Raw genomic sequence first — 26,717 nt, 5'->3', positions numbered from 1 at the left:
TATTGGAGAGAGTTGTCTCCCCCGACCCTCCTCCCCAGACTCGACGCTCACATGGGTTGCCAGGTTGAGGACATGCAACAGGAATGAGCAAACTGACAATGGCAAGCAACGAGCCTTACACTAAGTTGATCAGCTAATGTATACGTTTGCAATGTTTTTATTGTTTGCAAATTATAAACCAGTTCATGTGGATTTTTTATAACTCTGACAGAGTTAGCTAGATGTATTGCTGGCTTCCATGGCTGCAGTGCGCTGTGTATGTAGTGATGGGTCATTCATGAACGGTTCGTTCATTTTGAAAGAATCTTTTATGTGACTCAGAAGAACGAGTAGTCTCAGAGAGTAATTCGTTCATTTTGTGTTGGCCACGCATGCGCATTGCGCAACCTCCGTTCGTTTGTTACGTGAAAACCGCATAGGCACTGTACAGGAAACATAAATTATTAGTTCACATTTCAACTCTTTTGGTCCGAGTTGTTCATTTGTTTGTCACATGATAGCCATATACACTATGCACATACGGCTGTCACGTGACAACTCAACAAACGACTTGGAAAAGAAGACTCAAGAGGTGAACTAATCATTCATAAGTTTCTCATAATTTGTCCTTCGCTGCATTAATAATTTTTTCCTTATTGGGACTATAATCAAAGTTTACGTAAGTAGACGTGTCGGAGGGGATTTGGCTACATATTATGATAATTTTATGCTTTAATACAGAAAATATGTTACACCTTTAAATATTTTGTCTTAGAATACTTTCTAATAATAAGATGCTTTACGCCCTCTAGTGGTTAAGACATGTTAAAACTATGTGTAATTTACTTATTTAAACGTGTTTAATTTTTTTTTTTTACAAATATTATCATGTGCATTTCAAGTTAGTAGCCTAATGTGATAGAATCGTCCTAACCCTGTTTGTATAGCTTTATCTTAAATTGCTTAAACGTCCCAAAATCGTATATTATTAAATGTATACAATAGCTTATTTGAAAGTCATAATTATCACAAGACGTTTAAAGGCCGAAGGGGAAAAATGCCCATTGCATGTCTCCATCCGTTCCAGCATACTGCATGCGCTCATGCTCAGCGCTTATGTGTGAGAGGGGGTTTGACCGACACATGAGGGTCAATATCAGGAGAAATATTTGCCCTAACGGGGGGAACTACGGTCCCGTCTAGAATACAGTTGTTATACCTTTAATTTCGCTCATGACTTCGTCATATACAGTAAAAGATGCTTCAAAGACGCCCGTTTCCTCCATAATGGCCGCGGTCCAATCCCTCGACAGCGTATTTTGGGCTTCATCGACGCGTTTTAAATCAGGTGACTCGGAATTCCCTATTACGGCCAAAATGCCGCCTAGTTAGGCAGCAAACCGGGGGTTGAGACACGGCCAAATGTGACGAGAGCAATTGAACGCGTAAAACATGCGATGTTCTTGAGTGGACCTTAAAAATCTGCTTCTTGGGACGTGAAGGACCGAAATAAACCGCTGTTTTAGCTTCTAAGAGGTGAGCTATTTCTCCATCTTATGGCTGGCTGGGGATGCGTGGGATGAAGAAAACTGAGCGGTCTATAAATGATCAAATTGTTTCGATTTATTTATGGTTTAGGAGTCTAGTTTTCTTTTGATATTGAGTGTTAAGAGTGACTTTTTGTCAACATTTAAAGTAATTTATCATAAGCGTTTATCACACTAACGTACCTACAGATGCAAACGAGGACGCAAACGCATAATCTGAAATGTCCTATATGCTCACAAGAGCCTCACTATGACTAGAAGGGAACTAGGAATTGTATTTTCATTTGAAAAATGAAAACGACGATTTTAAAAGTCAAACAAGGAAACAAATTTGCCTGTGTCCTTTTGGTTAGGCCATGTACTGCAATAACCTTCAACAACACTATGAAGAATAAGGAGGGGGAGGGAGGGGGTTAATTGGAGTGCATCCACTGTTTTATATTAAATGAATAAATGACATCGTACCAGGAGAATCTGAGAAGTGGTGGTAGCCTATACAAGAAAATCTGCTGGTATTCTGCAGACTAAATTAAAGAATTGCAGGTACTGCGTACCGGTGAGTAGCCTAACCGCCCACTTCAAGCACTGAGTGTCACGAAATAACACCAAAAAAGAGTAAATAAATGAAGGAACCTAAACAGCAACAGTCTTATTGCTTCCACGCGCATGACGCGCATGACACGCGCCCCCAACAGCTGCACCGATTAGATTAAATGACCAGTGTTTGACTAATACCGAAAGATCTGATTCATATTTGTGGGGACTAAAGATCGACAAAATGAACAAACAAACAAGTTTTTTGCTGTCATGTTTCCTCTAATAAAACAACAGACACACACTCTGATTTGACAGCATTGATGATGTTGTGACTCTCATCATCATATGTAAGGAGCACAATGTAAGATGTTGACTGTCTAGAGATCCAGAGATGCCTTAATTCCTGATGACATGTTTCCTGCTGACATTGAACACCTGGAATTTCCACCTGTAGCTGAATATTGATGTGCATTTATTTTATATTCTCCATGATAGTGAAGATCAGGCAATACAACTGATGAAAATAGTTTGTAGTGATGGAGATACATGAAACTAACATACAAGTATTTAACTGAACATCTGTTTGATACTTTAAATCCAATTAGACGGTGAATTACCTCCTTTTCCTTCACTGTTTGATTAAGATTGGATTTGAATGGAAGATCAATGTCATAGCGAAGTAGCAGAACTTAATGGAAGTGATATGTCTGAATGTTGTCATTCAATTGGGTCCATATGGAGCAAAGGCTGATTTTTTGTAGAAGTTATACAGCAATAAAATATGGATCACTTTCCTCGACATTAACAACCTGCAGTTTGATCTAAAATCTGAGAGAGCTAGTGAAATTATTTAACATTTTGTCAATTTAATACAAATGTTTTAGTTTCAAATAATATTTGTATTGGAAAATGAACATGAGTTTTATAATTTCTTATTATTTTTATTTTAATGACAACATGTGCTTAAGATGGCAAGTTTATATGAAATGATTATTCATGTTAACCCACCATAATTTAAGAATGTTTCAAAGAGCATCTTGTGTGATTTAAAGGGATAGTTCATCCAAATTACACTGCTTGCCCAATTATTAGGCAAGTGAGTATTCTGATCTTATCATTACTTCCATAAACATTTTCCAACTCCAAACCATATGAACTTGAATGCTTATTGGATTCAATCATTTTCAGGTGGTATGTATTTGTGTAATGGGAGGATGTGGCGAAAGTGACTAACATCTTACATCAAGGTGTGCATAATTATTAGGCAGCTTCATTACCTCAGGTAAAATGGGCCAAAAAAGAGATTTAACTGACATTGAAAAGTTAAATATCGTAAAATGCCTTTCAGACATATGCAACACTTTTGAAATAGCTAAACTATTGAGGCGTGACCACCAGACAATCAAACGTTTTGATGCGAATAGTCAACTGGGGCACAAATTATCTGCAAAAGACTTGAGAAGAATTAAACGTGAAGCTACCAGGAACCCATTATCCTCCAGTGCCACCACCTGGAGTGTCCAGAAGTACAAGGTGTCAAGTGCTCAGAGACATGGCCAAAGTCAAGAAGGCTGAAACACGACCACCACTGAATATTTTCACAAGTTGAAGTGTCAAGATTGGGCAAAGAAATACAAGAAGACTTTTCAAAGGTTTTTTGGACAGATGAAATGAGAGTGACTCTTGATGGTCCAGATGAATGGGCCCGTGGCTGGATCACTAATGGACAAAGGGCACCACTTCGAGTCAGGTACTGGTATGGGCTGCTATCATTAAGGATGATGTTGGAACTTTTCGAGTTGAAGATGTACTTAAACTCAACTCCCAAACCTACTGCCAGTTTGGAAAGTACTTTCTTCAAGCAGTGGTACAGGAAGAAGTCCTCAGCATTCAATAAGGTCATGATCTTTATGCAGGACAATGCTCCATCACATGCATCCAAGTACTCCACTGCTTGGCTAGCCAGCAAGGTCCTCAAAATTGCCCAAATAATGACTTTGCCCCCTTCTTCAACTGATTTAAATCCTATTGAGAACTTGTGAGCCCTTCTCAAATGTGAACTTTACAGTGAGGGATAGACAATACACCTCTTTGAACAGCATTCGTGAGGCTGTGGTTGCTGCTTCAGCGAAAGTTGATCATGAACAGATCAAGAAACTGACAGACTCCATGGATGGAAGGCTCATGGCAGTTATTGGCTATATTGATCGTTGAATATTTTTGAAAGGCCAAAAATGTTATTTAATTGTCATTTTGTTGTTACTTATTTGTTGCACCTACACTAAAAATTGAGAATAAACAATTGAGTTGGGAGAAATAGTTTTTGTAATTTAGTTTCCTAATAATTGTGCACACCTTTATATTCCCCGAGAAAGACAAAACTCACTTTTCCTTTGTTAAACATTCAGGTTTGAGTTTAAATAACATTATGGATTGACTGAGAGCATTGTGTTTGTTCAACAATAAAATGAATCCTGAGGAATACAATTTGCCTAATAATTGGGCACGCAGTGTAAAATTCTCTCTAAAGGACTTTCTTTCTTCAGCAGAACACAAATTAAGATTTTTAGAAGAATATCTCAGCTCTGAAGGTCCATACAATGCAAGTGAATGGTGGCCAGAACTTTGTAGATCCAAAAAGCACATAAAGGCAGCATTAAAGTTATCCATAAGACTCCAGTGTTTCTCAACCAGGGGGTCAGGACCCACTTGGGGCCTCAGTACACTTCCAGGTGGACCTCAGATCTCTTAATATTTTCTAAAATAAGGTAGATTACTATCATTTTTAAATAATTATTATAATTACACTTACTGAAAATGCTAAAAATGTAATAATTCCACTCAACAGCGTGCTTTTTTTTGTAAGATTATACAGTTCTAGACATTTCTGGAATCACAAATTTATCATGATTATTTTTTTATCTTTTGACGCTACTAGTTTCTTTCATTAAAAAACTTTGAAAACAAGCTTTGTCACCATTATAGTAGTAGTATCAGAAAATATCTTATAATATAAATATCTAATTGCCTACATGGGGGGCTTTGAATATGTTCTCTGACAATGGGGGGGCCTTGGAATCAAAAAGGTTGAGAACCATTGGTTTAATCTATATCTTCAGAAGTGATATGATAGGTGTCGGTGAGAAACAGATCAATATCTAAGTCCTTTTTTTTATTAAAAGTTCTCCTGCTGTCCAGTAGGTGGTGATATGCACAAAGAATGCAAATCACCAAAAATAAAAGAAAGGATGTGAACATGAAAGTGGAGATTTATAGAAAAAAAAGAACTTAAATATTGATCTGTTTTTCACCCACACATATCATATATCTTCTGAAGACATGGATTTAACCACTGGAGTCTTATGGATTACTTTTAGGCTGCCTTTATGTGCCTTTTGGAGCTACACAGTTCTGGCAACCATTAATTTGCATTGAAAGGATCAATAAAGCTGAGATCAAATTTTCATGTGTGTTCAGCAGAAGAAAGAAAGTCATACACATCTGGGATGGCATGAGGGTTAATAAATTCTGATTTTTCATTTTTGGTTGAACTATTCCTTTAATGGAAGCAAGAAATTCTGATCTCTTGTATAAAGTTAACATGGTCAATGTCACAACATTTTATTCATTAGTGACCTAGAAATAGTGCAGAATCTTAAATAGTTTTATTGAAATATTCAATTAACGTCATCAAATTTCAAAATCCACAACATCTCTCTCTGGTTGTTTCCAGGTTTAAATTAGATTTTGAATCTTAGATTTTTTTTTTTAAGGTTGTCTAATTATTTTGACCCCACTGTATATTCTTGACTTGGACAACTGTTTTTCCTTGTTAAACCTGGATTGATAGTGTAGTTTAGGATTAAGACGTGTTGCTAATGTTGTATTCTATCTAATACAAAATTGTAAAATTGACTTTTTGTGTGGAAATCCATTATAATAGAGTTCTGATTAGATTCTAGCTGGCTGACTGATATTTTGTCACTTCCTGCCATTCAGATTGCAGGGAAGTGCTTGACTATGAAAGGGAACTGGGAAGCATCACAGGTTTAATCAATGAGTCTAATCTGATTAAGCAAAACCAGCAGTCAGTCTCCTCGCTGGTCTGATCTTCACAGTTAGACTAACGAGTTGAACTAAGCAAGACCCTGACAAGACAATCTTAAGCCCTGTCAATCCGAAGACACAGCTTGCAGGTTTATGACCTGAATATCCCTTCAGTCGGAATAAAACAGAGCTTGGAAACAAGAAAAATGGCTGCTCAGACCACGTGCACCACAGTCTGCTCAGAAGATGGGGTGGAGTTAGGAAGGGGTTGTTTATGAGCCATGGTGTGCAGCATTGTTCTAACAAGAAAGAAGGAGGGCTTCCTCGGGCTGTTTATGTCAAGATAGAAACACAAACAAGGCCATGTAGAAGCTCCCAAGCTCCTCACCCTATCTCATGTGCTCCCGATGGATCAGAAAGGCCTCACTGAGTTAATGTATCCTGTATCCATCAACACTGCCTGGAGAATTCTCGTCAGACGGAGCGTTGCCCCGGCGACACAACCGATGGGTCTGATTGGGCGTTGGCTGCTCTTGCTCTGCTGAGATAAGTGCATTTCGGTTTGGGTGGAGAGAGAAGTGGGTGGGGTCTTATAGGCAATGTGCAGAAAGAGAGAGGGAGATGGCAAGGACTGAGGAGAACAGGACAGAGATGAGAGGAAGTCTGGATCTCTCAGCATAGGATTTCCTCTTCATCACAGAGCAGGAGCTGAGGTGGAATTCTGTTGTGTATCCTGCCCATGTAATTCTGGTAATTTTAAAGCTATCATTCCTTAAAATTCTCTGTTTTATTTGATTATTTAGTTTTAATCTATTGAGATCTATGGTATCTTTATGCTGAGTTCTGTACAGTTTATGAATGAAATATGGAATACAATAAAGATAACTTTTCAGTTTTTATTTTGGGTAAACCAAACCAATGTTCGCAATTAATTCAAATAATGTATAATGGTCCAGTGTGAAGTTGACTCTTGTTTGGACAATTTCAAGAGATTTGTGATTTTAACTGTTGGAGAATTATAATTGTATATTTGCATGTTTTTGTATATTTCGTTTGAATATAATAACAACCAGATTTGAATTTGAACATATAAATAATGATTCGATTTGGTTTAACTAATATAAAGAAAAGCAAAACAAACAAAAATTAATACATTTGTGTCATAAACTGCATAGGACTAAATATCAAGATATCATTTCATTTAATTAAAGAAAAGGACAGATTTCAAGGAAGGGATAGCTTCATGGTTGGACACATGTGTGATTGTGATTACGTTAGAAGTTGTTATTTATTTAATGTAATTTTTTGCTTCAATAAGGGTGTGAGGGTTTTACATTCATATTTCCTCACTGCTTACTCATGCACACTAAAACTCCCTCTTTGATAGGACATGAAGGCATGCTCTTGATCTCATGAGTGCACTGCCTTGCCTCCTTATTAACAATCTCTCTTTTCTGTAGTGGCCGGTTAAGAAACATTAAAATAGATCTGAAATTTTGCTTCTTAGTAGGTAAGGTAAAGGAATATATATTCTGTTTTCTTAGGAGTTTGATCAGTATGCTTTATAATAGTTTATATTTTATACTGATAGTAATGTACATGCTGTTCATAAGTTATAAGCATTATTAGACTTTAAGTGGATAAGTGAATCTTAAAGACACCATTGGAGTTTTGTGGATTTTAGTTCATGTAAATTAGCTTTGTGGCCATATACACTCTTTGAGCACTTTATTAGGAACACCTGTACACCGCTTATTCATGCAATTATCTAATCACCCAATCGTGTGGCAGCAGTGCAATGCATAAAATCATTAACTTGACTACTCTAGTTTTTGAGTGTGATCTGAGCCTAAGAAGCAGAATTTATTGTATGATTGTTGTCAAATGTTATTGCTGATTTGAAATGTCTTGTTTTCTCGTAATATTGACCAACCGTTTTGAGGTTTCAGTCTTTTCCCATTCAAGGTGGAGGTGTTCGATATGTCCCTCCTCAACTTCCTGTTTTAAAGGAAATGTGTCAACACAAGAAAAAAAACTACTTGACAATACTCATCAAGCAGTGTCTTGGGGTCTTCAAAATATTGTCCAAATTTATTTTCCACAGATTTCTGTGTATCTGATCCATTGCTGTCACCCAGTTCAACCTTAAAATCAGTTGGGTCATTATTTCGATGACATTGTCTTTGCCTTTTATATTCCATACAATTTTGCCTATTTAGAAGTCTGTCACTGAAATAAGTACATAGTGTGATTATTTGCAGTATCAAATTCCTGCTGGAACAGCAGATGGCTCCATTTGAGGTTACCTGTGATGTGCACCAGCAATACAATTTAATTCTCTTCAAACTACATCATATAAAAATGGAAGTGGGGGTCAGTTTAAAGAGTCTGAATATTGGAAGTGGAAGTCTAAAGTGGTGTCTATAGTGGTTACTTACGGCCCTGGTTTTGACCATACAGTAAATAACTAGCAAGTTGGTAGAGATAGACCATGCTTGCAAATTGAAATATAGGTTACCCATATACTTTCAGTATTTATTGAAGGACTAAATGTTCCCCCAAGCATGTGAATCACTGGTAAATCAAACTTTATCAGAGCATTGTGCTCAGGGACCCTCTTTTAGCCAGATTGAATTTGAATTACAGACAGCTTGATGCAGATGGGTCCCTCCGTCTCAGATGAGAGGTCATTTACATTTTGCTCAGGGTGATCAATCTTGTCAGTAAAGAGGTGCTGAGCTTCTTTAGCACACAAAAGGTCTCTCAACGTCCTTCACGCATGAGTGGACTGTGAGCTGATCAGTAACCATCCTAACTAGCAGGGACAGCTCTTAATGGCTGAGATCAGACAAGGGGAAAATATATTGTTAGAATAATAGTAACAGTGATGCTGGTACAGACTTAGAAATCATGACCTACTGCCTTTTGTCTTTTACAGGGAAGCATGGAGGTGCAAACTTTTGTTTTACACTCTGACAAAGAAGTGTAACACTTTACAAAGACCCTAACACTAACTATGATTGAACTGTAAGCCCTTTTGTGTATGACGGAAGTGAGTGAAACTTCCGGGTTCAGAACGTGCGTGTTTGTGATATATGAACTGCATACCTAAACCTAACCTTAAATTTCAACCTGTGCCCTTGATTGTAATTGATCAAAATTGATAAAATGCATATGATGGAAGAAATGAAATATGAGGGTTTTGAAGGAGACGAGGGAAACGTGTATGATTGGTTGGTGATTTATTCCGAATTAGCCATCTCGTAATATAATTTTGAATTCTCATTATATTATGTTGGATGAATCCCCTGAAAACTGTCAATAAATGAGCAGGTCATATTTTACCCTTATATCTAAAGAAAAAAAACATTCTCAGTAGGTTGCTCAGTGGTAAAAGATGCTGGCTAACACCCCTGGGGTATGCTAGTTCTGTAGTTTGAATCCCAGGGTGTGCTGAGTGACTCCAGTCAGGTCTCCTAAGCAACCAAACTGGCCCAGTTGCTAGGGAGGGTAGAGTCACATGGGGTAACATCCTCGTGATCACTATAATGTGGTTCGCTCTCGATGGGGCGCATGGTGAGTTGAGCGTGGATGGCGTAAAGCTTCACAAAAAAAATAGCTCCCAGTGAGAACTTACCCCGAATTGGGATCAAAAAGCTATTTTTGCTAATAGAGCTTCATTATCTACAAATTTTGACCCAAAGAATTGGATTTAAAATGCCTTGAGGCTCTTGTACTCTACTCAGAGCTTGTTTCCTAGGCGAGTGAGAGTCATGTCTCAAAATAGTCTGGGTTGTTGGTTCCTCGAATTTATATGAAATTGAAATGACCGTGAAAGCTAATTAGCTCAGTGAGTGAGTGCCAACCCAAAAACTGTCTTCCGTTCCTACTTTTGCTCATTGAAATGTTTTTGATGCTAGATAGAACCTAGTAAATTCAATGGGCAATGTAGCGTAGCTCATATCTGAGATTTCTATTGGACCGTAAAGCTGGTAAAGGTGAAATTGGGTGAGCAAGCTTGATGTCACTTCCCTTCCCCCACACTAACAGGATATTGCTGCATTCAATAAATTAGTATAATTTCAGAAAGACATTAATCCACTGATCCCTTTAGTGGACTCTCCTTCATGCCTATAGACTTTATTTACAGTAGTGCCATCATGGACTTTTGATGTGAATGAAAAACTTAACATGTGAGGGATAGACATACAGTCTCTTCAGTCACATTTTGATCAAAATATCAAAGATGGCACCGCTGTATACAAGGTCTATTCATTCTGAAAGCAGCTGTTAAAGGGATAGTTGAACCCAAAATGAAAATTCTACTATCGTTTACCCGCCCTCATTTTGTTCCAAAGCCTTAGTCACCATTCATTTCATTGCATCTTTTCTCCATATATCTTCTGCTAAATATCTCCTTTTGTAAGAAAAGAAAATAATATGGGTTTGTATCAACATGAGGGTAAGTAAATTATGCCAGGACGTTCATTCTTCGATGAACTGTCCTTTTAAGAGGAATTATGTGGTATCTTTCTACCATAAAACAAAGGATATACATTTCTGAATACAACATTTTTGCAGTTACAGATGCAACATTTTGAATAACCTTTTTATCTTAATATCCTCTGGGAAATTATGAAATGTGCCTGATATCTGTGGGTGTGTTGAACACCCTCAGTGGGAGGGAAATTAAATGGATTACCTAAATTTCTGGACTGTTCTGGTGATACACTCTTCTAATGTCAGATGGGTTAATGTGATGTTTTATGCCCAAACAGCAACATTCAGATGGAATTCAGATTAACTGCACTGAATTTTATCAAGCTGTTTTGTAAATAACAGATAATGCCATTTTATCTTTAATCTTTGTAATATTGTGGTCTATATTTTATTATATCAAAACTCGTAGCAGAGCATTGTACAAGAGCATACTTAAACTACATCTTTACATTTTATGAAGAAAATGTGTCCAAAACTTACCACCACAATGCTAGAATGTTGTGGGTGGTTGTTAGACTGTTGCAAAATGAGTACTGTGAATGTACGTGTGTGGGATTTTTTCACCTGTTTTTGTTGTTATTAAAGGGATAGTTCTCCCAAAAATGGAAAATCACTCATCATTTACTCACCCTCATGCCATCCCAGATGTGTATCACTTTATTTTTTTTGCTGAACACCAACAAAGATTTCAAATTAATATCTCAGCTCTGTAAGTCCATACAATGCAAGTTAATGGTGGTGAATGGTTTGAAAGACCAAAAAGCATAAAAAGGCAGCATAAAAGTAATCCACAAGACTCCTGTGGTTAAATCCATGTCTTAGTGATATGATAGGTGTGGGTGTGTAACAATCAATATTCAAGTCCTTTTTAACAATAAATTCTCCTCCTTACCAACCAGGTGGCGATATGCAAAAGTGAATCGCCGAAAACAAAAGAAGAAAGTGAAAGTGGAGATTGATAATAAAAAAGGACCCTAATATTGATCTGTTTCTCACCCATACCTATTACATAACTACCTGAAAATATGGATCAAAACACTGGAGTCATATGGATTACTTTTATGCTGCCTTTATGTGCTTTTTGCAGCTTCAAAGTTCTGGCCACCATTCACTTGCATTATATGGACCTGAAATATTGTGCAAATGTTCTTCGTTTGTGTTCACCATAAGAAAGAAAGTCATACACATTTGGGATGGCATGAGGGTGAGTAAATGATGAGAGAAATACAAATTTTGGGTGAACTATCCCTTTAGGGCACATGACATATCGGTTATGTCTATAGCACAAATGTGTGGGGTTTAGGGGTTTGAAAAAAACATAACGTTAAGTATGAGCAATAGTAATAATGCTGCTTGCCTCAGCAAGTGCCACAAATAAATTTGTCCAACTTCAGCATAGCATGTCTAAATGCACCATTGAATTTCTGCTGCCTCTTAAGATCCATAAACTAATTTGCTTCAATTTTCAATTCACGGTTGCCCCTTTTATGCTTTATTGCAGAACTGTGTGACTGGAACAACAAAAGACGTGGTTTTATAGTTTGCTCCAGTAATGCAGAAGGTAATTTGTGGATGTTATGATGCTTTACTGAATATGCTGTTTTTTTTGACAATTTTGATCATTATAATTGGTTTTATGATATGTTTTACCTTTTTAAAGGCTGATCCACTGTATTTTATTTTTGTCCCTGTAAAATCATTAAAGTATGATTAGATGTGCTGGGTTTTTTCACTTAGTAAGAAATAAAAGGGGGCGTGGGAAAGTGACAGATATGTCATCCATTTTATTGATAATATTAGATATTGATCTTAGTTTTCATTAACAACTTGTCATTAAATCAGAGCAGTTAAATTATGACCTGTGACCTCTGATTTGGCCTACTTCTGCAGGTAGGGACGGCGCCGTCCTCCCGTGGTCCTAGTGCACCTGGCTCACCGGCCACCTCTATTGTGGTATGTCATTTAGTTTTAGTCCATCAGATTTGTGCACAATAAATCATGATTTTAGCTAAATTTGGCAAAGCTTAGTCAATTAGTCCTTACAATTATGGTATGATACCGGCCTTAAAAGTCAAAAGCTTTCGGTTTCAAAGATAACAAATTCCATTCTGTTATCTAGCATAGAGCACCTGCTCGATATCCCAGTTTCAAGGAACCCCACAAGGCATTTCAGATGACAACTATTTCTTTCTCTACAAATCGAGCTGTTTTTACACTCTCTCTTTTTCCCCAAAGGCAAGAATGGACAATCAGGTTATTGGATATAAGGACTTGGCAGCCATCCCCAAAGACAAAGCCATACTTGAGGTGGAACGGCCAGATCTGATGGTGTACGAGCCACATTTCAATATCTCTGCCCTGGATCGGATAGGTCTCTCCAAAAGCAGAGAGGTTAGCAAACCAAAGAGAATTAGGGGGGAATTCACTAAGAATGTATTGTGCCCATTAATCCCTAATAATCTCCATCCGTAAATTGGCTCTATAACTCTACTCTCTCCTCACCACCATTAGCTAGTGTGTGGTGCGCGTACAGGTGCACTATGGCTGCCGTCGCATCATCCAGGTGGATGCTGCACACTGGTGGAGGTTGAGGAGAGTCCCCTGAAACACTTTGAGTGTATTGTCAGAAAAAGCACTATATAAATTCAACATTCAATAGCATTGTTTATTTGCACATGCGGTCTGCATTGTTTTAGCCCTCGTTTCACTAATGGTAATCTGCATAAAAAATTTGTGACTAATGCAATTTTCACAGCGCAATTTCCCAACATGGGGGTTGTTTGTGAGTCCTACTGTAGGTGATGGCGAATGAAGCAGATTATCAGGATCTAGCATGCTTCACTGGGAATGTATTGCCTTACTCCACCACTGCAATCCAGACATCTGAAGTGCACTTGACTACAGCACATGTTTTGTTATAATGCTGTTCTCCAAACTATTAACAACTTAAATACAGCGGAGCGCTATTTCCGTGCATTTCTCGGCTTGTTAAACATAATTTTATGTGGTTAGTGAATAAGACGCAAGTTTTTGCGCAAACTGCCACAACTGTTTTGTGAATTTGCCCCCGAGTCTCTTTTTAGATCAAGTCTTTGTTTCATTGTTCCATCGGGATGCATTTGAAAAGGTTTATTGCACGTTGTACAACAGAGTAAAATCAATATATGTTTTCTGGAGAACAGGAATATAGATTTATCTAGCTTGAGATGTAGATTTTAACTATAATATGTTGTTATTAGTCAAACTGTGTTAATGCATGTTAAATGATTTGTTGTGTGTATGTTTGTGTGTCTGATATAGAGTATTGAGCCATTTGAATGTCAGGCCTTGAAGACAATGCATGTATGTGTGTGTTCTGTTTTCTCTCCCTGTCTCTTCCAGAGATCAATGTCACCTCATTCCATCTCGCCCCCTCCTTCTCCTGAGGTGAGACATCAAGCCTTTCAATCAGGATAGTCACTGGTCACAAGCTTTAACTACCACATTAATCTCTCTGAAAAATTAAAGAGATAGTTCTCCCCAAATTGAAAATTCTGTCATCATTGTGTCACACTCATGTTGTACGAAACCCGTATGACTTTCTTTCTTCTATGGAACACAAAAGGAGTGTTTGACAGTATGTTCGTTTCAGCCACCATTCACTCTCAGTGCATCTTTTATTCACACATGTGTTCCACAGAAGAGAGAAAGCTATTCATGTTTGGAACAACATGAGGGTGAATAAATGATGACAGAATTTTAATTTTGGGGTAAACGATCCCTTTAAAAAAAGAATTGGTTAATTTGTTTTATTTATCCACTCAATCAATGCTATTTCAGAATTATTTTCACTGAAAGGATGATGGTGTTTAATTGGAATCAATGGGAATCAGATGGGAATTTAGAAGATAAAATATTATATTCTTGAACATTTTGAGTTCATAGTAATATTTTAGTTATAGAACCTACATATTACTTGGTAGCTTAACAATGAAGAATGGCATAAAACTAGCTGCTGTTAGCATGATTTACAATCAGGCATAAGTTTGTGCCTATGTTGTCAGAATTTGCACTTTGGATTAAGCACAAAAAAGGTTATGCTACCATAAGAATAAACATTTCATTTTGAACATTTCGAATAATAGAAGGCATGTTATATGCTTGCAACTTTCTTGTTTCTTTAGATTTTTGCCTCAAAAGAGGCAAAGGAGGGGTCTGAGCAGGGGTCTCCTGGAGGATCCAGCATGGACTCCACAGTGCAGCTTCGCAAGGTCAGCCTCACATCCAAGGGCCCCTTGCAGCACTTTCACAGACCAGGTCAGAAAATGTATTAAAGTTTTTTTTTTTTTTGCCAAATAATGATTATTTAAATTTTTTTTATGTCTATTTCTTACTGTAACTGCACAACTATTGCATGGTGTACATCTATTGCACCATTATATGATTATTAATAAATTTTATTTCAGACATTGGTTCAAACATCTATATGAAGCCTCCAATTTATAAACACGGTATTTGTTCTTTATTATTTATTTATTATGTTTTTAAGTATACTGAGGTCTTTATCAAGGGACAGTTTAACTACATATAGAATTGATTTTCAAATATACCGACTGGTAATATTGTGCTGGTGATTTTTTGTTTGTTTGTTTATCTTCTCCCTCTCTTCAGACAGAGAAACTGGAACATACAATTATAAACAGGATAATATCATTGAGTCCTCCAAGTTCCCAGCAGCCCAGCCACCTGATCCCAACCAGCCTTCAAAGATAGAGACAGAGTACTGGCCCTGTCCACCCTCTCTAGCTACTATGGGTAAATGCACAACCATTGGTACAAGTTCACATCTCTCAGTCTTATATATTGTGTCTTATCCAGCCTAATCAATTCCATGTTACTCTGAGTTTTGTAAGCCAAAGACTATTAAAATGTTAGGTGTATGCAGGTGCGTATCACCTTCACCAGCTAAGTTTTGCTGGTGAAAACCTTGGTGTCATGGTCTTGTCACTCTGTCAGCCTGGGTTTTGGTTTGACAGGACCATTGCATCATCGTCCCATGTCTGTCTTGTGTTTCGTTGTCTGTCTTTGTGCAAGCGCATGGTTTCGGTTTTATTCCCTGCCGTGTGCTCTTCGGTCCGTCTTGTTTCGTGTCGGGAGCAAGGTTTCTGTATCCTGACTCCCTGACTCGCCTGGTTCGGTTTCGGTCAGGATCCAGACACTTGTGCTTCATGTCTGTCTGTTATTGATGTGGGTGCATTGCACTTATGTCATCTTGGCCGCATTACTTGCCATCTTGTGTGTATTAGAGTTGGTCCTGTCCATTAGTCTTGTTAATCAGTCTTGTTTCCAGTCTTGTGTTTTCAGTCTTCCCTGTCGGTCCTGTTTCCCCCACTTGGTTCCTGTTTCCCTCTGCCCCAGCCTGGATTACCCTTGTTCCCCTTTGGGGTAGTTTATTTTTGTTATTACCCCTTGTGGGAACTTTATGTTGTTGTTTTTTTAATTATTTTTAGCCCCTTTTCTCCCAGTTTGGAATTCCCAATTCCCACTACTTAGTAGGTCCTCTTGGTAAAGCGGTTACTCATATCAAAACGGGTGGTAGATAACAAGTCTCAGTTGCCTCCGCTTCTGAAACCGTCAATCCGCCCATCTTATCATGTGGCTCATTGTGCATGACTCCGTGGAGACTCCGCATGTGGAGGCACATGCTACTCTCCGCGATCCACGCACAACTTACCACGTGCCCCATTGAGAGCGAGAACCACTAATCGTGACCACGAGGATGTTACTCCATGTGACTCTACCCTCCCTAGCAACCGGGCCAATTTGGTTACTTAGGAGACCTGGCTGGAGTCACTCAGCACATCCTGGAATCAAACTCCCGACTCCAGGGCTGGTAGTCAGCGTCAATACTCGCTGAGCTACCAAGGCCCCGGTTTTTGTTTTTTGATTTTAAAAAAATACCCTTTTTTAACTCTGCTTTTGGGTCCTGCCTCTGCATTTTGTGAAACTTGGCTATTCTGGTCAGCTAGCTAGACCAGCACCGAACCAGTACTAAAGAGTTAGTCCTAACCCTAACAGCATAGCTGGTCTTAAACTGTTATGGTCATATTTTTTATCCCGTCAATAACTCTTTTAGAGATAGAGTGGAGGAGGAAGGCAGTTGAGGAGGGGAAAGCAATCGAGGATGATGATTTTGAGGACCTTACTGAAGATGCAAAGAGACTGCAAGAACAGGAACTTCAAAAGGTTTGAGCAGAAAGTCTTGACATGCTGGCTGTGATGTTACAAAATGGTAAAGCTCATGAATTAATTAGGTTTTGCATAGATCATTTCAAATAAGCTTTTACCGTTTTGCTAAAAAGTCATTCTTGCTGACCAATTCAAGTGCTCAAATAAATATTTCTCATGACTAACATTGCCACTGTCACTTATCATCACTGGACAGCCCTGGCATGTGCCGTGGGCTTTGAGACTGGGCAAGCATCAACATTTTTAATACACATTATTAAATGCTGTGCCCAAAACACATTATATAGGAGTGTAATGTCACGGAAATGTAAATTGTTGCCTTAAAACCCACCAGCCAATGGAAACAATTGTCACAGTGGTGAACTTCATGACCAAATTGTTTTAAATTCAGGACAGTAATATTGCTCATATTACACATAATAAAGATTGTCATATATTGAGCCGAGCATGTTTATGTCCATTAAATCATATAATGAACCATAGTGCCAGAAGAGCTTGTTTTGACAGACTAGAAAAAGAAAAAGAAACGATTGCAAGTTACTAGTTTCACTACGTCACTCTCCCCACAGTTCAGAAACACTGGAATAGACTGCCACTTTCTCTTCTGCTATGCATTCCATACAAATAAGCCATGCATTGCATACAAGAGACATTACAGGTCATGCTAGCTACTGTACAACACTCATGTCAAAACAACATAGTAAACAAACAGATATTTAGAAAGTAGGTCTTCATATCATATTTATAATAAAGAATGAATAACATGAATATGCATATTTTCCATCAACATGGCAGCCAACATGAATAAAGAACTTAAAGCAGCAAAGTCCAACACTTAAACCTGCATCATATGTCACGTGCTGTGCCCATCGACAATGTCAGAGTCAACTTCTGGATAAAATTCAGTGAGGAATGCCAGCCTTATATGTTCAAGGAATAAGTCTGATGTATAAATGAATATTGTTCACTTCAGTCATCTTAGTGCACGCTTGTTTTGAGTTGATCCACGGTGCATACAGATGCCACAACTTCAAAGGCGCATGCTGAATCAACTTGAATGGAATCATTTTTAATGCTACCAAAATGTAATAAAAACGGTTTGTTTCATGAATCAAGCTACTTGTTTATTATATAAAAAAAGTAGAATCTTTTTAGAAACTAAGAAATTTTCTCTGCGTACACAATCGATGTAGAACGTTGCGCAGAGAGACCGATCCAGAATATTTTCTCATCCCATTCTCCCAGTTACGGGAGCTGTAACATGGAGCAGTTCGGTGGCATAAGTTAGTGAACTGAGTGATTATTTCACCCTGTGTATCATGTCGTGTCCAGTGGAAGACTAGTCGTATAATCCTTGTTTAAGCCAAAATGTGTTTACTGATTTTTTTAATGCAGTGTGTTTTAACACATGAATCAATCGCGTTTCACTCAACTGAATGTTGCTGACCTCATATTACGCTAAAATGCGAAATGCGCATGCTTGTTAGCAAGTTGATTGACAGGCGATGTCTGTATCTAAAAGGTGATTGGCTGTTTTACCTACAAGGTGGGACTTCCTTTATACATCTATTGACTATTGGGGGCTAGAGCTTCTTGGTTGGGTGTTCCAATTTCTCCCATTCATTAAATAGAAGTTACTCGTCTCTCTCTGCTAAATAGTCTCTGGTGTCACACTCTAGAACTACAGTGCCAATCATGCACTATGTTTACGCCCCGAAGTTTGTACACTTTTACTCCAAATTTGTTGCAATACAGGGACAGTAGAGGAGTACAAAAGCAACGCATTACTTTATTTAAAAAGTAACTCAAATATTACGGTCTAAAATATTGTTATTTTACTCGTTACTCGAAAACGAAATCTGATTACGTAACATGCATTACTTTTATCACGTTACCCCCAAAACTGTCATTCACCGTCTTGAGTCTATCTTGAATATAGCAGGACTGGGATTCATTTCTCTACAGCTTGATGATTAAGTATTTTGTTTTGAGGCCATTAAATTGATTGCTTGAAGGATATGCATGCACATGAGGCCAGGCCTTAATGCAGCTCTCTAATCATGACTGGCCTGTTAATTTTTCAGATACAGTCCAACTTGGGCAAATTGATCCTGAAGGAGGAAATAGAGAAATCAGTGCTCACTCGCAGAAAAACACGTTCCCTGCCAGATGGGACAAACATAAACTTGGGTATGTGATGTGTTCAAAGGTGCATACAAATTGTGTTTGAATTATTTAATATGAAAACAATCTGTTGTAGAAAACATAATACAATACAGCGTAAATGATTTTTAGGGAGATTCAAAGGGATAGTTCACCCCCCCCAAAAAAACGAATAATAGCAATAATTATTCCATTCACTTTTATTATATGGAAAAAGTGGCAAAGAAAGTGAACTGTGACAGAGACTAACATACTGCTTTACATCTCCTTTTGTTTTCTATGGAAGATAGAAAGTTGTATGGGTTTGGAACAACATGAGGGTGAGTAAATGATGACAATATTTTCATTTTTGGGTGAACCATCTCTTTAATATATATAACCAGAACCTTCTTGATATAGTAGATCCATATATTACAAGTCAAGATTACTTTTTAAATTAAACATTGTATTACCTTAAAGATTCAACAGTAAGTGTGGGGTTGTGTCCTATTTTATGGGTGTACTGTATGTCCATGTGCATCCATATAATGTTTGTATGCAATCAGGAAATGCACTGCATTCTGCTGATCTTTAAAAGTACATAATGCACAAAGAGTATATAATGCACGTTGCCCCATCGAGCAAGTCACAGAGGATACCCAGTGTTCAAATTATGAATTGCCTATATCATCCCTGTCCAAATTGAATGGATAGCTCAATCTCAAAATGACCACTGTTCTTTCATGTTTCATTGCAGGATCATCAGCCAGTGCACACAAATCTGCCTCTTTACCTCCTTGCAGTCGAACAGGCCTCACTAGGGTAGGAGAGATAGTTTCTTTTTTAATTCATATTTAAAGAGGTCATCTTATAATTTTTACAATTGTTTTGTTATTATTAGTGCTGTCAGTCAATTAAAAATTGTAATCGCAGTTAATTGCATACATTTTCGCAGTTAATTGCGATTCATCACAGATTTTGTAAGTTTGTAAGTAATTTGACTCTATATATTTATTTTCCTGTCAAAATGCATTTATTTCCTTCTTAGTAAAAAAGAAACAAAGCCTTCCAAATTTTAAAGATAGAAATGCACTGAAATAGCACCAAACACTTTTCCCAAAGTCTAATTGGGAGTTGCAACCCACGTCTCCCCATAGGTTGCATATTCATCGCAATGTGCATTAAATTGACATTTACTTTTATTCATTTGGCAGATGCTTTTATACAAAGGAGCTTACAAAAGAGGAAAACATAAGCGAATCATCTTAAGGAGATAGTGGTACAAAAGTGCTATACTACAAAATTTCACTAGAATCAGAATAGTATTCAAAACAGATTAAAGTGCAACTTAGTGACTGGTTAAGTGCTCATGGAAAAGATGTGTTTTAAGTAGTTTTTTGAAGACAGAGAGTGAGTCAGCTTCACGGATGGAGTTGGGAAGGTCATTCCACCAATGTGTTATGATGAAACTGAAAGTCCGGGAAAGTGTTTTGGTGCCTTTTTGTGTTGGTATGACAAGGTGACATTCCTTAGCCGACCGCAGGCTTCTGGTGGGAGCGTAGCTCTGCATAAATGATTTTAGGTATGCTAGAGCAGACCCAGTGACTGTTTTGTATGCCAGCATCAGAGCCTTGAATTTAATACGTGCATGAACCGGCAGCCAGTGGAGAGAGACAAAGAGTGGTGTAACGTGCTCTCTTAGGTTCATTAAAGACCAGACATGCTGCTGCATTCTGGATCATCTAATTGAACATGCAGGGAGGCCTGTAATGAGAGAGTTACGGTAGTCCAGTCTTGTTATGACAAGTGACTGAACAAGCAGTTGTGTGGCATGTTCAGAGAGGAAGGGTCTTATCTTTCTGATATTGTAGAGTGTAAATCTACATGATCTTTGAAATGTGATCTGTGAAATTTAGTTTGTTATCAATAGTTACCCCTAGATTTCTGACCGTTTTGGAAGGCGATACTGTAGTTGTATCCAGCTGCACGGTGATGTTGTGTTCAACAGCAGGGTTGGCTGGAAAGACAAGGAGTTCGGTCTTGGCTGGGTTGAGTTGCACATGGTGTTCCTTCATCCAGGCCGAGATGTCTGCCAGGTAGGCAGCGATTCGAGCAGTCACTGTGGTGTTGTTGGGCTGGAAAGACAATTAGAGTTATGTGTCATCAGCGTAGCAGTGGTAAGAGAAACCATGTGACTGAATGATGGGTTCCAGTGGTGTTGTGTATATAGAGAATAGAAGTGGCCCAAGCACTGATCCCTGAAGTACCCCAGTAAGTAATTGATGTGGCTTGGATACCTCACCTCTCCAGGCTACCATTAAATCTCTTAAACTTTCATCCTCCACAATATTAATCAGCTGGCAGACTGTAGCTATTCTCTTTGCTATAGCAATCGTGAAGCCACCAGGCACTACTTTGAACTCCTCATGAAAAGCGCTCGCTGTGTTTTGGTGATAGTTATGATTTGACGTGCTTTTCTGGTAAATAAAATGCACCTTACTTAGACTGAAACCTACTTAATGCCTACTTTTTCAAAATAAAATTCAACATATAATGATTCAATAATTAGAATCATATTTAAATAATTATTAATATAATATATACAATAAATATAATCATTCAAATAATTAAAATGCATGACATTATTGTAGCAGACAAGTTAGAATTCATTAGTCAATATAAAAAGTGGCTTTAGAAGGCAAAATATTGGTTATTTTCATATCACTGAACATAAGCCTGTCGGACGCTTTTGGAGCGTCTCATTTTGACTGCGTCATGTCATAAACACAGTGTTTTAGGACAATGTGTCAAGTTAAAATTAGTTTGAAACTTAGAAAAATACGTCTTTAGACCCCTGCATTCGGAGTTGCACTCCGTCCAGCTGTGTTTGAGCTGTCTGCAGTCTGTAAGTGTGCTTTGTTGCATGTACAGCTGCACATCTATACAGCTAGAGTTGCGCTTACTGCCCCCTGCTGAAAACATAAATGTGGTACTTCAAGCTTGAATTGCTTCGATTGTTAAAATGTTCCTTACTAATTAAATTACTTTCTTTCTAACATAGAACACAAAAACTTAATGTTAGGCAGAATGTTTTTATGCATATGCTAGTCTCACACACATACACTCAACATGCACATCCACTGTTGTTGTGTCCACCCTCTTCTCCTGTTGTTCACTAGCGTGCTACGACATCTTTTTTGCAGTTCTTCATGAACGCCATAGCACTACCGGGCACAACGGTAGGTGATGCCACCTTGTGGACCCACTAATTAGTTCAAACAATTTCAGGCACATGAACAGAGGATGAGCGCAAAGGACACACGGTTAGAAAAATCTGGCTGCACGGGCACAGTGCTCGATCACTCTGCTGATGACAAAATTAACGTCACGCGTGTACGCATATGGTAGCGTACATGTTAAAATACAAGTATACTTTGGCTATAGCCTCCGTCACCATTCACTTTCATTGAATAGTAAAATATGCAATAACAGTGAATGTTGACTAAGACTAACATTCTCTTCTTTTGTGTTCCATGGATGGTAAAAAGTAATATGGGTTTGAAACTATATAAAGGCGAGTAAATGTTGACAGATCTTTGGTTTGAATGATCCCTTTAATGATCTCTAATGGGTGTAATTCTTTTTCCTGATTCATGTAGCTGCAATCAGCAGACTTTACCTCCACAGACAATGGAAAAGCAAAAATAGGTAATGTTTTAGTTTGCACGAGCAGGCAAAATGTAAAAAACACAATCTGTCCGCATACTGTATATTAATATTTCCACATATTATAAATAGCCTATTTCTTTCAGAATATTTCCAAAATTATTTAATACTTTTAACACATTATTATCTTTTTGTTTGTACATTCCATAGGTGTTCAGGTAAGATGGTTGTGTTAATTCAATTTAATACGCATGACTATGGCATTTTAGAATATGCTTACAGCTGGTCAATTGATGGACACCATATTCTTTCCTGTTTACCTCTTCCTGCTATTAATGTATCTTTGCACTGAATAGCAGACATTAGCATACACACCTTTAAAGGAATAGTTCAGCCAAAAATGAAAATCCTCTTATTATTTACTCACTTTCATGCCATCCCAGATGTGTATTCATTTTTTTCTTCTGCTGAACACAAGCAAAGATTTTTGGAAGAATATTTCAGCTCTGTAGGTCCATACAATGCAAGTGCATGGTGGACAGAACTTTGAAGGTCCAAAAATCACATAAAGGACACAAAAGTAATCAATATGACTCCAGTGATTTAATATGTCTTCTGAAGCGATGCAATCACTTTGGGTGAGAAACAGATCAATATTTAAATCCTCGTTTACCAAAAATCTCCACAGAATGTGAAACAAACTTAAATTATGATCTGAATGCTTCTGAAGACATTAAACCACTGGAGTCATATGCATTACTTTTAAGCTGCCATTATGTGATTTTTGGAGATGAAAAGTCTGGTCACCATTCACTTGAATTGTATGGACCAACAGAGCTGAAATGTTATTCTAGTTTGTGTTCTGCAGAAGAAAGTCTTCCACATCTGGGATAGCATGAGGGTATGATGAGAGTAAATGATGAGAGAAATTTCATTTTTTGGGTGAACTATCCTTTTAACCATGGCTTCTGACTTCATTCTGTAAGCATGCTTATTAATAATGAGTCAAATGACTTTCATTACTGTGGATGTAGTGAGGCCCCCCTCTTTAAATTTGCGGTCTCATTTTGGTCTCCTTTGTCCTGGGGGTCATTTCCACAGACTGCGAGAATCGACAGAGGAAACTCTCTTCCTAGTATTCTGGAACAGAAGGTGAGGCAGACATAGTAACTTGAATCTAAGGTCAGAAACAAGTTTTACGCAAGTATGCGTACGCAGTATGCGTGTGGTCCAGATGGACATGCTTAACTTGTGTTCTTGCATTACTGTAGTGGTAACAAACCTCAGTAATCAAAGGGGCGAAAGAGTTACCTTTATAAGTCTGTGCTATTAAACCGGATGTGCTATTATTCATGCAAGTTGCTTTAAATATATTTTACATACTTGCTCAGCAATATTCTCTTTGAACTGTTGCTCCATTTATGACAGTAGTAAAACTGTTCACTCTGTCTGCTATAGTGCCCCTTGTGGCACTAAGCTTGAGTTGCTAGAAGTGTCTGTGTTCACGTACTAGTGCAAAGTATGTTTCGGCCTTAACACACAATAAGAACACCTCCAAAGTTTTCATGCCATTTTTTATTTTCTAACGCAATGCCATACGTTCACTCACATTTCATGTTGCTTTTAAGCCTTGCATCCATTGAATGTAGAATTCAATATGGTTGTATCACTGTAGTTAATATCGAACTGAAAACTTTGGAGGTTGAGCATGTAGTACGCATTCTCTCTTGAGCAAGCCATTGGTGTGTGAGACGGACAGTTTTCTGTGTCTAGTGAAACAAAAAGGACAAGTACTGCATATAATGTTCACAAAACTTCATGATTTTCCCTCCCTTTAGATATATCCATATGAAATGCTGGTTGTGACCCACAGAGGGCGCAGTAAACTTCCACCAGGTGTTGACAGGACCAGATTAGAGGTAAATCACAAAAAAATATATTTATCTTGAAGGGCACCTATTCACTTTGATTTCAAGTCAGTTTGAAATTAAGAGTACAGCGACTTTTTCCAAAAGTCAGTAGCTCAGTAGTAAAGATGCTGGCTACCAAACCTGGAGTTTGCTCGATTTCCAGGGCCTGCTGATTGACTCCAGCCAGGTCTCCTAAGCAACCAAATTGGCCCGGTTGCTAGGGAGGGTAGAGTCATGTTGGGTTAACCTCCTCGTGATTGCTATAATGTGGTTCATTCTCAGTGGGGAGTTCAGCATGGATGCTGCGGTGGATGGCGTGAAGCCTCCACATGCGCTATGTCTCCGTGGCAAAGCGCTCAACAAGCCACGTGATAAGATGTGCGGGTTGACGGTCTCAGACGCTGAGGCAGCTGGGATTCGTCCTCCGCCACCCGGATTGAGGCGAATCACTGCATGACCACGAGGACTTAAAAAGCACATTGGGAATTGGGCATTCCAAGTTGGGAGAAAAAGGGGAGAATTTGTTTTATTATTCCATTTGGAATCATTTTAGAAAACGGGTTTTAAAACAATGATTTAAAGCTGGCTAAATAAATGTTGTATACTGTATAGATTTTTGTAATGGAAATCCTATATCATCTTGGAGAAAACAATAATCAGGACAATTTGATGTAATCACATGGTTGGATGGGGGACGTGTCTTCCCTGACTGTACATATAAACTGATTGATTGATTGATTGATTGTTTTTATTTTGTTTGTCTCCCCATTTAAAGAGACATTTGTCTCAAGAAGACTTCCAGAGCTTATTTGGAATGTCTATCACAGAATTTGATCGTCTGTCACTATGGAAACGGAATGACCTGAAGAAAAAAGTATCCCTTTTCTGACATTTGGACTTGGACACTCAAACTCTCTCCCTCCTGAGAGACCAATAAAATCCACTCTAATATAAAACGGATGCTATGCAGATATTCCAAGATAAGCAAACAAGATGACACCACATAACCAGTTGTTATTCAATCACATATACAGCAGTCTATGTCCGTCTACGATGTACATATTAAAGACAAGACAAGCTCCATATCTGTGAAGTGGATTATAAGTGATGGAATACTAATTTCACAAACTTCTCCAGCCCCCTTGTTTACGCCTTATGTCCCTTTCAATTCTCAAAGTGCCCAGAGAAATTTATAATATAGGCCTATATATTTACACAAAGTTTTATTCGTAGACCATCACTTTTTTTTATTGTACTCACTTATACTACACTTACAATGTGATCTAACTTAATTTATTGTATTACAAACATGTTTGGCGCTCTACATCATGTTTTTTTTTATTTATTATTAGTGTTGATATGTAAAAGTACAGTTTCAACAATCACTATATCAACATTTCTGATACAAAAATGTGTCTTTCTTGATCATTCATTAAAAAAAAATGCATGGAGCCTGAGTCTATATAATTTATTCAGTTTGACCATTAAAAGACACTACAATCTATGACTCCTTCTTGTGCAAATAAAGCTAATACAGTGTTTATTGTGGAAATATCTAAGCTCAAGCTTTTTGTCTTCACATTTACTTGGGTTTGGAAGCTTGGTCAGTTGTCTATCCATTGCTACTTTAAGGATAGAATTTACATCCACTGTCAGGTTTGTTACTGCCTTCAGTAGTGGCATTGCAGTGTCCAGTAATACTGCTTAAGTGTTATCAAATCATGCACTGCACGCTTACAATGGAGAATGTCTAACAATTATGTGTCTGTTCATAGTCATTTGTCTTGTCACCATTTTTTTGTAGCAGCATTGTGCGATGTTCACACAATAAAAGCTTCATATGAGAATTTTTGTCATATTGTTTGTGTCAAAGGAAAAAACATACTATCCATGTATGTTTCATGTGTTTCCACAGACAGTATTTTTCTCTCATTTTGGCATATTTGACAGATTACATCTTTATGCCAGCAGGTGGCGACAAATGAGCATCATTTATGATATGAGTCATTGAATCATTAATACAGAGTTTACGCTACATGATTTTAAGCCCGATTTTCACTCACCGATAGTTTTGTGGAGATTGCCGACAAAAGCCTGAAATCATAGGCAAATCAGAGCTCGCTCCTGTGAGCGACAAAGGCAATGTATGAATTATCAATGA

At 37.9% G+C, this 26,717-nt stretch overlaps 1 protein-coding gene across 3 annotated transcripts; it reads left to right on the top strand.

Annotated features, from left to right (window-relative positions):
• The first annotated feature begins 1,350 nt into the window (after positions 1-1,350).
• On the top strand, positions 1,351-26,397 carry LOC127637136 (dematin-like). Of its 3 annotated transcripts, XM_052118059.1 has the most exons (15): positions 1,351-1,515; positions 12,112-12,171; positions 12,501-12,563; positions 12,846-13,001; positions 13,992-14,036; positions 14,774-14,906; positions 15,056-15,100; positions 15,261-15,404; positions 16,726-16,835; positions 18,923-19,028; positions 19,738-19,802; positions 22,640-22,720; positions 23,748-23,798; positions 24,485-24,565; positions 25,332-26,397. In XM_052118059.1, the coding sequence occupies exons 2-15, from the start codon at positions 12,163-12,165 to the stop codon at positions 25,443-25,445; spliced, it is 1,203 nt and encodes a 400-aa protein (XP_051974019.1). In that variant the 5' UTR covers positions 1,351-1,515; positions 12,112-12,162; the 3' UTR covers positions 25,446-26,397. The 3 variants fall into 3 exon arrangements, with proteins under 3 accessions (XP_051974019.1, XP_051974017.1, XP_051974018.1); XM_052118057.1 differs by lacking the exons at positions 23,748-23,798; positions 24,485-24,565; positions 25,332-26,397 and adding an exon at positions 19,292-19,321 and having other exon boundaries at positions 22,640-23,634; XM_052118058.1 differs by lacking the exons at positions 1,351-1,515; positions 23,748-23,798; positions 24,485-24,565; positions 25,332-26,397 and adding exons at positions 6,727-6,860; positions 19,292-19,321 and having other exon boundaries at positions 22,640-23,634.
• Positions 26,398-26,717: the final 320 nt, after the last annotated feature.

Source organism: Xyrauchen texanus, chromosome 44 (assembly GCF_025860055.1).
Source record: "Xyrauchen texanus isolate HMW12.3.18 chromosome 44, RBS_HiC_50CHRs, whole genome shotgun sequence".
NCBI classification, from domain to species: domain Eukaryota; kingdom Metazoa; phylum Chordata; class Actinopteri; order Cypriniformes; family Catostomidae; genus Xyrauchen; species Xyrauchen texanus.
This window is presented reverse-complemented; position numbering and strand designations above follow the sequence as displayed.